This window comes from Melitaea cinxia, chromosome 5 (genome assembly GCF_905220565.1).
Source record: "Melitaea cinxia chromosome 5, ilMelCinx1.1, whole genome shotgun sequence".
NCBI classification, from domain to species: domain Eukaryota; kingdom Metazoa; phylum Arthropoda; class Insecta; order Lepidoptera; family Nymphalidae; genus Melitaea; species Melitaea cinxia.
Genome location: NC_059398.1, coordinates 16412566 through 16425883, shown reverse-complemented (window position 1 = coordinate 16425883; position 13318 = coordinate 16412566). Strand labels below are relative to the sequence as shown.

The following is a 13318-nucleotide window of genomic DNA, read 5'->3' as shown; positions in this document are numbered from 1 at the left end:
GATAATAATTCCCTTTACATTTCATTTCATTTCATATTACACCTAAATCATGGCGTTAGTGACTATAAAAGAGTAAAAATCATATATCTTTAAAACGAGTGTGCTTTAGACCACACGACTAAAGTAAAACTTCTTCTTCAAATCTTCAACATCAAATCTTTACTAAATTAATTATATTATCCTCAACTTCTGTTCGCCTCGCCTGATCACACTTTTTGTAACGCTCTCGTTACGCATTCACCAGCTTACTCCTCAAGTCAAGCGTGCGTAAAGTACTTAGGTTAGTACTAGTTTACTAGTTAGTACTAGTTTACTAGTTAGTACTAGTTTACTAGTTAGTACTAGTTTACTAGTTAGTACTAGTTTACTAGTTAGTACTAGTTTTACTTCAATAAAAATTTCATAATTTTACTGTTTTACAACCGTTACGTTAGACAAATGGGTAGCTTAAGTTACTTACATAGTAAGCTACGAAATGCGGTCCGATTTCCTTGCAATTGTCCTTGATAGCACCGGTCTGGTGGACATGGAGTCCGTGAAGACCTGGCGTCAGGCCTGTGACGTTGCCTTCGATGGTCACCGGGCCGTGCGGAATGATCTGTGTGAATATCAGCTCGCCTGTAACTCCTGACTCCTCGTCAGCTTGTAACTGTGCCACTGCTTTTAAACCTGGCGCAGGGTGAGGAACCTGTAATCAATTGTGGATCTCTGATTATATCTTTACTATTATTATAATAATTTTTAACAGACTTCCAAAAAAGGAGGAGGTTATCAATACGACCGTATTTTTTATGTGTCTGAGAACAGAACCTCAGAACTTTTGACTGGGTGGGATCGATTTTGATGACTTTTTTTAATCAAAAGATTATGCCTGTAGTGTGATTCCATTTAAATTTAGTTGATATCTGACAAGTACCTACTTTTCGAGTTATAGGTATCTAATAATACGTATTTACGTATTTACTTGGCTATTTTATCTATTTACCTACTTACGTTATATTACTTTCTTTTCAAATATCAAGTAAATTGTTAGTTGTTTAAACTTTCCAAGGGTATTAATTACTTTAATATGAAAATAAGTTTCTTTCGGTTTTATCTAAATGTTTGCTTTGTTGCTTTTTATTTTTTTTTATTTGCACGTTTGTTCTATCTAATTTAAATTTGAACGGATGGATGATCGATAAATAAACAGTTTGTTTCTTTTATAACTTTTTGAAGTGAAACTTAATTAGAACCTTTGTGTATTTGAAATTCGATGAAACGAAAATGTATCAAGATAATGGAAGAAACGAATGGATGTATAAGAGAGAATGATATAGAATTCTTATATCACTGTTTCAAACAAACCACAACTTCCGATAACAAAAGTTTCAACAGAACAGTTTTTTAATTTTAACAGAAGGTTTACTTCTGCCGTGTGTGAATTGCACAAATACACATTTTTATAAATATAAATGTGTCATGGGACACCAGGTAGGAACGAAGTTCCTTCGGATAGTATAGAAGCAACACAATTTGATTTTTTTTTTATTTTGTTGATTGGTTTTTAATTAAGTACATAAAAGTATTTAGGAAATTTAGTATTTTAGAAAGTAACTAGTACCGTAAAATAAAATAGATCAAACAAAATAAAAATAGTAATAATAATTCAAACTATTGTGAAATAAAAAATAACATGTCTATTTATTTTTGTCGACAGTATAAAATTACATTAATAATTTAAAAAATAGTTTACTAATAATATTTTAGTTTTACAAACGTCATATTTTAAAGTCGTGTGACTGATAGTACGTCACTTCCGTTATATATTTTCTTACGGTTGTACGGCCCAGCCAAATGTCAAGCCTGCCGTAAGGAACTTCGTTCCAATAAATAAATAAAATTTAAGAAAAAAATGCGAATACCGTTACGGTTTTATTATAAGCGTAGGATCTATAATTTTAATTGTTCGATATCTCATAATATAGGCACGCATGCTTATTAGTGAATTCCAGTATGAAGGCAATCAATATGTTAACAGATTAGGTACATCGACTTAGTATCAGAATTATTTGTCTACTTCGCGTAAGTTTGTATTTTTATTTATTTTTAAACTCGACGACCTACGGATTAAGACATCTTGACGGTGACGAGAATAACGCTTTTAGCGCTTTCATCCGAAACACGGAATTAGTATAGTATTTTTTTTAAATTAAATTTTAATAAAAGTCTTCCCGTGATCATGGGTGATGTAAAGTATTCGAAACGTCGGGGGTGTAAAAAACCTAATAAACCGCGATAAAATACGAAAAAAAAAATGTTTTATTATAATATATCATCATTTACTGTACTGATTTCATTTAATAGAATATTTGAATATTTTTTCTAATTTAATTCATATAATAGAACATTTAATTTTTAAATATCACAGTAATCGTTTTTAAGGTGTAAACTCTAGGCGCGTCTTCAATCACGGAAGTTAACAGTAATTTTACAACTAAGCATTAAGGGGTTTGAAGATAATTGTTAAATATAATTAATTAATTACTGATATCAAGACAACCATCACGTTTTAACATGTATCATACGAAACCTTGACACGTTATTAAATCTCAGGAAAGATTATTAATCGCACGCGATGGTAATCTACACGTTAACAGATTGTACGCCTTGTGGCATTGAACAAACAGTTTAATGGTATAAAATTAATGGCAATAATGTGATAAAGGTTTAATGATAACTTACGAATTCATGATTATTATAAAAATAAGAAGCTATCATTAAAATAATGTCGTGTTTTGATTTTAAATCATAATTTTACTTTCGTTATTAAATATAGGTATTTAAAGTTGTAGACGAATTAATTAAAATTATTAAAATTTTAATTACTAAAATAAGTAGAATGTTTTGATTGTAAATTAAATTTAAAATAACTTTCATTATTATTAAATACATTTAAAGGTTTAGGAAAAAAATTGGTTGACTAATTCTGTATTATAATTTAATATAAATTAAAAGCTCCTGATAAATATTTTAAGCAACGTGTATAGCACAGATCTTTAAACGTCAGTGATACAAAATTTTATCATAACATATTTTGATAATTTGAAAAATTAATTGTCTAAATATATTAAGATATATTTACATCTCTCATGTTCGGTAATTAGGTTCTTATTACCTCCAAATGGGGCTTATAGGTGACTAATTAGCGCTCTAGGGTAATAATGTAGCTAGAAAAGCCCTAGGGCGGTAAGTAATTAAAAAAAAACACTTCTTTCTTTCAAAAAGTTCGCGTACATCTAGCCATCATACTGGCAATAGACATCATGCATTCAGCCCAATGACCAAAGAGGTCGCATTGCTATTCAGCCTTGTCTTCGTGTGAGTATAATAGTCATCAATTTTAAATATCGAACGGCGAAGCTCAATATCGATCTTGAAAAAAAAAGTTCTTTACTTGATTAAAATATTTTATTCTTGTAATCCCGTTTTTTTTTCTACTTACCTTTACTTAATCGAGATGTAAAGCAGAATAGTTAACTCGGGTGTAAGCATCAATTGCACCCTCGAACTATAGGCGACCTCGCAATTAATGCTTTACAGCCCTTGGCTACTAATTTACTGTTAAATACCTTTCTAAGGAAAGACGAATTGTTTTACTGATTGACTTAAGTTTTCTACGTTACGGAAATAAGTTCCATATGTGGTCCTAAGGCTTCCTTAACAAAACATTTCAGAAACATCGAAAAATATGGACATATTTTTGACTAGCTGTCACACCGAATTCTATGATGAACGAGATCTATGAGAACTTGGTCTGCAATTGTCTGTATTTTTATGAGTCTTTTATTTTTATTATACTATACAATTAGGTCGGCAAACAAGCGCACGGCTGACCTGATGGTAAGCGATTACCGTAGCTTATAGACGTCTGCAACACCAGAAGCATCGCAAGTGCGTTGCCAACCTTACCCCCAATTCCCCCGGGAGCTTAGGAGGAAATTTATGAGATTTTTTTCCATGGGGTTAATTACGTCTTTCGCATTGATCAATATGGTTTCACTTGAGATCGCTTTACTACTGATACTGGCGTGGTATTTCTTAAGCATATCATATATGAGTCTTGGGAGATGATGTCACAAAATACTATTAGTATAGTGATTAATGATGACGCCGCGTTGGCGCAACGGTCATAGCCATGGATTGTATATCTGTTGCGCTGGCGGTTGCGGGTTCGATATGGATTGTATTGGCCATACAGATGTTTGCCGTGGTCTGGGTGTTTGTGCAGTCCTTGTGGGTCTCCCCACCGTGCCTCGGAGAGCACGTTAAGTCGTCGGTCCTGGTTGTTATCATGTACACCTGATAGCGATCGTTACTCATAGTAGGGAATATAACCGCCAACCAGCATTGGAGCAGTGTAGTGGATTAAGCTCTGATCCTTCTCCTACATGGGGAAAGAGACCTATGCCCAGTAGTGGGGTATTACAGGCTGAAGCGACAAGAATGTCAAAGATTGAATATATACAGTAATAATCGCATTATAAAGACGAGAAGAAATGACAAACTTGCAACTCCAAGATCTGCGCAAAGTAAACGCCTCCTTTACAGGTTATCGTATTCTCATGGGGCAAAATCCCAAAACGATTTTAAATTGGTCATAAAATGAATTAAAAATTGTATTTAAAATAATTTAATAGCTAAATCATATTATTCGGTTGAAGTTTATACCAATATTAAAGATGTGTGAATTTAGTGGCGCTGTATTTCATGCAGGATTTTACTAATTGTAGAATAAAGCATATTTCTTAAAACAGTAACTGCGGAGTGTCTTGACTGAAAAGTAACTTTTAGTTTTGATTTTAATTTTGATCGGATATCTATGTAATATATTTATATACGTACCATTACCTAATAAATGTTAACCGTAACGAGTACACGCGGTCATGGTTACTATTTTTAATAAAAACAAACTATTTTAATTCAAATTGCCGACATTTTCAAGGAACATTCCCGCGAATCACTCTACCAAAAAAAAAAAAAATACTAAAAAGAATTTACTCATACAGATACGGTTAATACTTAAATTTTAAAAATAAAGAGAAATATTCTAACAGTAATATTACCTACGTAGCTGCTAAGAATAGTTTTATTTAAAATCTTATACATAAGTATATAATATATAAATTATGCGTCACGTTGTTTGTCCGCGATGGACTCGTAAATTACTTAACCGATTTAATCAAATTTGCACACCGTATGCAGTTTGATCCAACTTGAAGGAAGATAGGCTATATTTTATTTCGATATATCATCATCACATCAGCCTTTCGCAGTCCACTACTGGACATAGGCCTCCACAAGTTCACACCAAAAATGGCGTGAACTCATGTGTTTTGCCCATAGTCACTACGCTGGGCAGGCGGGTTGGTGACTGCATGGCTGGCTTTGTCGCACCGAAGACGCTGCTGTCCATCTTCGGCCTGTGTATTTCAAAGCCAGCAGTTGGATGGTTATCCCGCCATCGGTAGACTTTTTTAGTTCCAAGGTAGTAGTGGAACTGTGTTCTCTTGTTCGATATATATAATTATTATATTAAAAAAAAAAAAAAATAATAATAATAGAGCGGTACGAAGTTCGCCGGGTCGGCTAGTCTAAACTAAATATTAATAAGAAGTTATAAGCGTACATACATTTTTATTTATTTATTTAGATTTAATATTAAGAGAGATACAATAACTATGACTAATGCCGTGTGGGTAACGTCGCTAACAGAACATAGTTTAATTTTAAATTCAGTTACTTCTCGTTTCAAGGAAGTTTTAACGCTTCGAAGATTTGTAATGGATAGGTGTGTGAAATTAATTATGAGGAAGTATTATCGTCACGTTTCTTTAATATCTTGTATAGTTTTTGTAAATACTTAAGACTGGTAAATATGGTAATTGATTATGTTAATCATTACCTACATAGTATAAAACAAAGTCGCTTCCGGCTGTCTGTATGCTGAGATCTTTAAAACTACGTAAAGGATTTTGATGCGGTTTTATTTAGTAAATACAGCGATCCCAGATGAAGGTTTATATGTACAATACATGCATAATATAGTAGAGGAACACTGATAGTTTTTGCACCAGTGCGAAGCCGGGGTGGATCGCTAGTATATTATAAACAATAAAAATATCATTTTGATGTTTGCTAATGGATAAACTGAAAATCTTCTGGACAGATTTTGAAATTTCTTTCATAAGGAGAATGCTACGATATCACTGACTGGTATAGCCTTAGTATATTGTAAAAGGAGAAAACGGGACAGTCAAACTATGTAGTCCACGCGGGCGAAACTGCGGACTGAAAGCTAGTAATTAATATTTACAAAAATATTAATTTTCGTAATTTATTAACCTATTTAAAAGAGTAATTACATAATTAATTAATTTTACGCTGTACCGAAACTTTATTTTTGAATATTGCAAATAACCGATTAGATTATTAAAGAACTTCCTTTTGTTTATTTTTTTTTATTTTTTTGCTGTTGTATTTTATGACCCTGTAATGAGTTCCAATAGATATAAAAAAATACGTATTTTGAGGTAAATTATTTTTGTGTAGTATATGAACATAAGTTAAACAATAGAACGGCTTAAAAAAATATAAACTTATTAGCTAACCCAGACGCAGACGCTATCTTGTTTTGCTAATTCTCAAATGTCGAACGCCTAAAGATTAAATAGAAAAAAAAATTGGAACAGACATACCCTCATAGCCTAGCCTAGAGGTATGTAAGGTACTTTAAGACTTATTCTCATACTTCTAAATTAACACAAAAAATTTCATAAATTTTGGAGGAGTGCGATCACAAACACCGTAAGCCAAGATTTTACGAAAAGGTCTGATTTCAATCAATGTTCAGGATCAGACTATAAGAACAATCTTATTTCGGTATGGAAAAAATAAATGAAAAACGTGTACTTAATTTCACTAAAGGTATATTTTGTCATTCACGAAAAAAAAAAAAACGTATATTTTGTATAATGACAATCCAAGTGTGCTTTTAAAGTCTACTTGAATAAAGAAATTTTTGATTTTGATTATTTTGAAAAAAGTGTTGCCACTTTCAAGTTAGTAGCGTTCTTAGTGCTTCAATAATTTAATCGTTACGGCAGAAAAGTAACATAACTGTGGAAGACATAGACTTCAATGTTTAATTACATTGACAGCTAGATGAACTACTACGAAGATCATGTCTAAATAATATTTATCACTTTATGTGAGCCTTCATCCAGAGATCATTGGATCCAAAAATTGCTAACGAAATTTTCTACTAATGAACATATTTGCACGAAATCGACGTTGGCAGTTTCATGATGCTTGTGGACGACTGGGATGTTTGGCTAGAACTTGGGGAGGCTTATGTCCAGCAGTGGACTGCGATAGGTTGAAACGAGGGATACATACATTCCTCCCGTGACCATAGTTACTATAAAGTATCAGAAACGTCGGGTATCTAAAAAAACTTGATAAGCCGTTATGAGTGAAATTCGCGTAAAACGTAGAAAACAATATACACACATTTATCTCAAATTTCAAAAAGAACTACTAAATCCGATTCTTAATATCGTGTTATATTCGCTGACTTGAAATACCTGAAGACTTTCAAAGGTGTGACTTGTAATCACATACTGTATTGAAAAAATATTTAATTGTATGTTTTTTTTAATAGAGGACAAAGCTAGACGAGGCTCATAATTGGGTATATCAATCGTTGAGAAACAAAGGTGCTGAAATACCAACTATGCAGAAGGAAAAGAAAATAAGATCAACACATATTATTACGCTTAACGCTGGATGTTCTTTAGTTGATAGAGATGAAGATGTGTTAAAAATGAGTATTAACAATTGTAATTACTGTAATGAATAAATTATCCACTAATGGCCAGTTTCAATACTCTATCTATCTCTAAATTTGCTTACTAGCGATAGATTTTTGACACAATTTATATGGAGTTAACGTCAAAATTCTATCTCTAGTAAGCAAATTTAGAGATAGATAGAGTATTGAAACTGGCCATAAAACTTTAATTATTTCCGTAGATAAATTGTATCGTTTGGTATTAAAATGAGTAAATCTGCGTGATTGGATCACGCTATTTTTTTTTTCGGTATTAGTTTTTTGTTTATTTAATTTTAAACAATTTTCAAGGTATTTATCTTAATTATCAAAATATTTTTATTTATAGGAGACTGATATAGGAACTTAACAATTAATTTTTTTTGCCTACCGACCCACAAGGATATTACTACTATTTTTCATTGTATGTAAATGTAATTATATAGTAATCTATATAAAAATAAATAAAATTGGATTGTCTGTTTGTAATATTTATAATTAATACAACGTAGGTAGATGAAAAAATAGTCAAGTAAATACGCATTATCAAAGATTACTCCAAAAGTTGTAATCAGATCTCGATGAAATTTAAATATGACCAGATGATAAACATCAGCTTTCGATTAAATTAAAAATCATCAAAATCGGTACACCGAGTAAAAAGTTATGCGGATTCTCGAGAGTTCCCCCGATTTCTCTGGGATCCTATCATCGGATCCTGGTTTCCTTATCATGGTACTAAACTAGGGATATCTCCTTTACAACAAAAAAAGAATTATCAAAATCGTTTCATAAACGATGGAGTTATCCCCGAACATACATAAAAATAAAATAATATATATATATATATATATATATATATATATATATATATATATACGGTCGACTTGAATAACCTCCTCCTTTTTTTGAAGTTGGTTAAAAAGTGCTCAAGTTTTTAATATTTGGCTATATTTGTAATTATTTTATGTAAATAATAACTTGTATCTTTCTTATAAGGTATAGCGCCAGACTTTAGAGATTTTCTTAATCGAAACAATATCTTAAACGTTTGTAAAAAAAATATTCATAGATGAACCGAAAACTTTAAGCTTATTATTACATTAAAAATTAATGGGTACAATAGTATCTTTAGTGTCAAATATCTTCAAACGACAAGTAGGGCACAGCAGGAAATATCCTGCTCAAAATTTGGAGCAGCTCGACTGGGGAAGTACCTCGACCTTACAGAAGATCACAGCTAAATAACAGTGAGTAAGGTGATCAGAGCGCTTGGGGTTAATTTTGCAGTAGGGTCGCAACACGCTGCGATGCATCGGGTGTTGCATCTATAAGCGGTAATAATACGGTAATCTCTTACTGACAGGTGAGCCGTACTTTTGTTTAACCGACCTAGTTTAAGGACTATTACAATTATTTTTTAATAAACGTTTTGTCATATCCAATATACTTACAGTTGGGATATCGATTTGTTTGTCTGAGCGTTCACCTCCAAGCGGATACGTTGAGCCGAGTTCCTGGAAAGATAATTACGCCATAAGCTCAATATATAATTTGTTTTAAAAATAATTATATATCAATTTATGTCCAGAGTGGACTGTATAGGCTGTAATGATGATATATCAATTTATTTGTGTCTTAGGGAGTGAAGCCTTTAATGCCCTGACTATACAGGTTTTAAAAGGCTTTTTTTTTTAATTATATCTGTATAAGAATTAGAAAACTTATATAAGTTATAATGTACATGCATATAGGTCTTTATCTAAATTATTTAACAGCCTCATTAATAATCCTACGGTAATTACCTACTCGTATCAATAATTTGTATTACTTTATCTTATTTTATCCTTATAGAAGAAAACCCTTATTATAAAAGAAAACTTTTTTTATTTTCTTTGTGGCCAGGAAAAGGTTACTAAAGGTTACTAAACTACTACTAAGAAATAAAAAAAAGAAGGAATTAAAAAATTAAGCGATTGTGCTAAATTTATTACAATGTTTCTTCTTTTTAGCGATAAAGCCGCCTTGTGTACCTAATGAATATATTATTAAATATTTTCTTTCATTGCTATGTATGCGTATTATTATTATTAATATTTTCTAAAATATACTTTTTTAACATTTTGCGTTAGATATTAATAGAAGTTGTATCTTTAGGACGCTCTATATATTTAAATCTACTATTCATATTATTTCACCATGTTGACTGGCTGTGCTCCGCGCCTTTTCACACTTCGAGCGACTTCTTTATGATTTCCATACAATTAATTCTAGCCAGTAATAATTCCACTTCTAGACGGTACTTCAAGATGAAATCTATACTGCTATTTAAGCTGAACTTGCAGGAATACTACTGAAAAACTGCATTAACACGTGATTCTGTGTAATACCATTAAACAAACCGAGATCTGACGAACAAAAATTCTCAAAATAAAGACAAATGATCTCTTTGGACAAAAACTCTTTACAATAATTTATTTTCTTGAATATGTAACATGTGCAGAAGTCGGCTAATTAAAATTTTATTACGTGTGTAGTAGACGGTTACAATAAACAAAACGTAATGTAATTGGTGGAAAATTTGCTGGATTTTGTACTATTTGTTTTAGTTAATGTATTTTATTATGCACAGCGTCCCGCCTCGGTTTCGCACGGTTGCAAAAACTATTAGTGTTCCTCTACTATATTATGCATGGTATTATACATATAAACCTTCCTCTAGAATCACTCTATTTACTAAAGAAAACCGCATCACAATCCGTTGTGCAGTCCTAAAGATCTAAGCATACAGACAGCGGGAAGCGACTTTGTTACTATGTAATATCTATATATATGTATGTATCTGTTTCACAAATATTAAAAAAAAACCTCAAAATAATTTATACGGTCTCTATTGCTCCTACTTAATTACCCGACTGCCAAGGAAGGGTTATTTATAATTCGATTTTTCTTAAATACCTCTTAGAGTTTTATTACTCTAATCGATCGAAGCTATGTATCTAAATAAAACAAAGAAGGCTAATGATGAGTAAAATAGACGGATATAGCTGAAGACACAAGTGTAATGAACTCGAAGCAAAGCAAAAACTGACTTAGAATTTTAGTACACAATCAGCGTTACATTAAAGCAAGGATGTCAGAATCAGATACGAACCAGGGCCAACATAAATTGGTAAGGCTTGTTCAGTAGCTTTAATTGACGCAACCGACAAATTTCTACAATTATTTGGCGAAGAAGTTGCATTGAATTTTTTATATTTGGAAAACGTCATGAACAGGGTTTTGTTGATTGATAGTAGCTAAGCCTCGTCTACTCAGCGCCTTAATAAGCTTAAGCCCAAAATGAAATATTGTATTTTTAAAAATTCTCTTGAAAAATAACTAAAATAACACAATCAGACGGACTTTAGATTTTATAAATTTTTCCGAACACTTTTGCATTATAGGTACCTAGATTAAAAATAATGCTTACTTACTTTGGATAGCCCTGCTTTAGAAGCTTTATTTCACTCATAACAAAAAATATATACTCATACAAAACAGTTATAATTATGCTATGAGCATTGCTACGAGTACGTATGTAGAAGTGAAACCAGAGGGTAGCGAATTTGAATCCGTGATAGCCTAAGTCTTTAAGGGTTATTTCTCATTACAATCGAAGTGTTACAACGAATATAAGTACTTTCATACTCTTGGCCTTTATAGAAATAAAAGATTTTTTTTAAAGTATATGAACGGGTCCCCAGTAGCATCTCCTGTTTCGGGAATCCAGAAACACACACAATTGACGCCAAACAATCTAATAAATAAATAAATAAAACGCCCAGACCACGACAAACATCTGTATGGCCTATATAAATGTTTGTCAAGTGCGGGGATCGAACCTGTGACCCCTAGCGTAACAACCTGCGCTGCGACAAAGTATAAAATAATTGTGTTTATTTTATTTAATCCCTCAAAATATTTCGTCAAAATTTGTCTTTTAATCGACTATAGGTTGTAAGGACTAACAAGATACCTATTATTGTGCACTTACATAAGCTTTTGAAATAACCACCACCTATAGCCAACATAATTACGATAACAACCAGGAATGGAACCTAGTACTAATAAGTAAAATGTCTTTATTTTAAAAAGTTAAATGTGAAAAAATATGTTGTCTTCTCGAAAAATAAAAAAAAGTGATTCTTAAAGTTACTCACATAATAATAGGGTTCCATAAATACTTCGTATATATTACTCTGGTAATCTTCCACAGCTGGTAAAGATTTTACCAACAAGTTTCTACCATAACCGGGTTCCCCATGAAAACTTTTTCCATTTAGCACCGCTACGAGCCACAACAACTGGCCGAAAATAATATATAATCGTAGATGCATGTCGAAAAAAAAAAATTACGTATTTTTGCGCGCGCTTTTTTTGAAAATAGAACAGACCTCACAAGGCGTGTTAGCTTTACAAATGGCTGACTGTCAATGATTGTTCGTGAAGTAGAGGTGGTAAAAGTTTTTTTTTCGTTTTTAATAAATATATGAAGATGGTTTGTCATTAGGTCTTCGTGAGCAGTCATGGCCTCGTGATTGAGGAGCGTGACATATTAAACGTTTAGTTACGCCATTGTCGAAATGGAAGTTGGCTGGTAATTCGTGCAAATGTCTGAAACTTTAGTACTACATTCATTCTATTATATTTCTAATCTGTTATTATAAATAATATGTTATAACTACTAAATAATAATTAAACACTTTCTAGTAAATACTATTGCAACAGTCTGATAATAGTAATTTCCCCTAATAAAGGGAATGAGATATAGTTCCTATGATGTCAGCCTTACGTAGCTAGAAATGTGAGATTTATTTTTAGGCTCAGACTTCGAGCATTTAAAAGAAATTGAACAAAGATTCATCATAAGTATTGTTATGTATTATTATTAAATAAAGATTATATATGTTAGTTATTCATGTTTATTTAATTAAGAATTCTTAGAATGTAGCTTACTAACATAACCATTCTCGTATCTGTTCATTATCTGATGATGAGCCCATTAAATAATATTAGCATAACAACCTTCAGTTTTTTACCATTCATTGATACTAATAAAACAAATAAAAACGTTTATCCATAGTTGTGACTAATACTAATTGGTTATAACAAAAAGTTGATTCATGTTATATTAGCTTCAGATTAGATAACACACTTAATTACATCAAAAATATGTTTTTGAACTTTTGATCCGTAGTGTGAATGTGTTAGTTTAGTAGAGAATACCCGAGGTTTCACCTAAGTTTGATAATATAATTAGTAGCGTGTAAGTAGTAAGCGCTTATGCGCGTCTGCAACACCAGGGTTTTTTTAAACAACTAGGTCGGCAAACAAGCGTACGGCTCACCTGATGGTAAGCGATTACCGAGGCCTGCAACACCAGAGGCATTGCAAAGGTGTTGTCGA

General features: G+C 31.9%; 1 protein-coding gene and 1 long non-coding RNA gene across 2 annotated transcripts in view; one reads left to right on the top strand and one right to left on the bottom strand.

Moving 5' to 3' along the window:
* Positions 1-13318, bottom strand: part of LOC123653730 (tetraspanin-6-like) — an 89640-nt gene that overhangs the window by 1395 nt on the left and 74927 nt on the right. Inside the window, exons 5-6 of the mRNA XM_045589716.1 lie at positions 9325-9387; positions 461-688 (exon numbers count right to left, since the gene is read on the bottom strand). Of these exons, the coding sequence (XP_045445672.1) occupies positions 461-688; positions 9325-9387 (291 nt within the window). The remainder of the gene's footprint in view (positions 1-460; positions 689-9324; positions 9388-13318) is intronic.
* LOC123653735 lies at positions 5786-7912 on the top strand. Its single transcript, XR_006743152.1, has 2 exons — positions 5786-5883; positions 7703-7912. It is a non-coding gene; the product is annotated as an uncharacterized LOC123653735 (long non-coding RNA).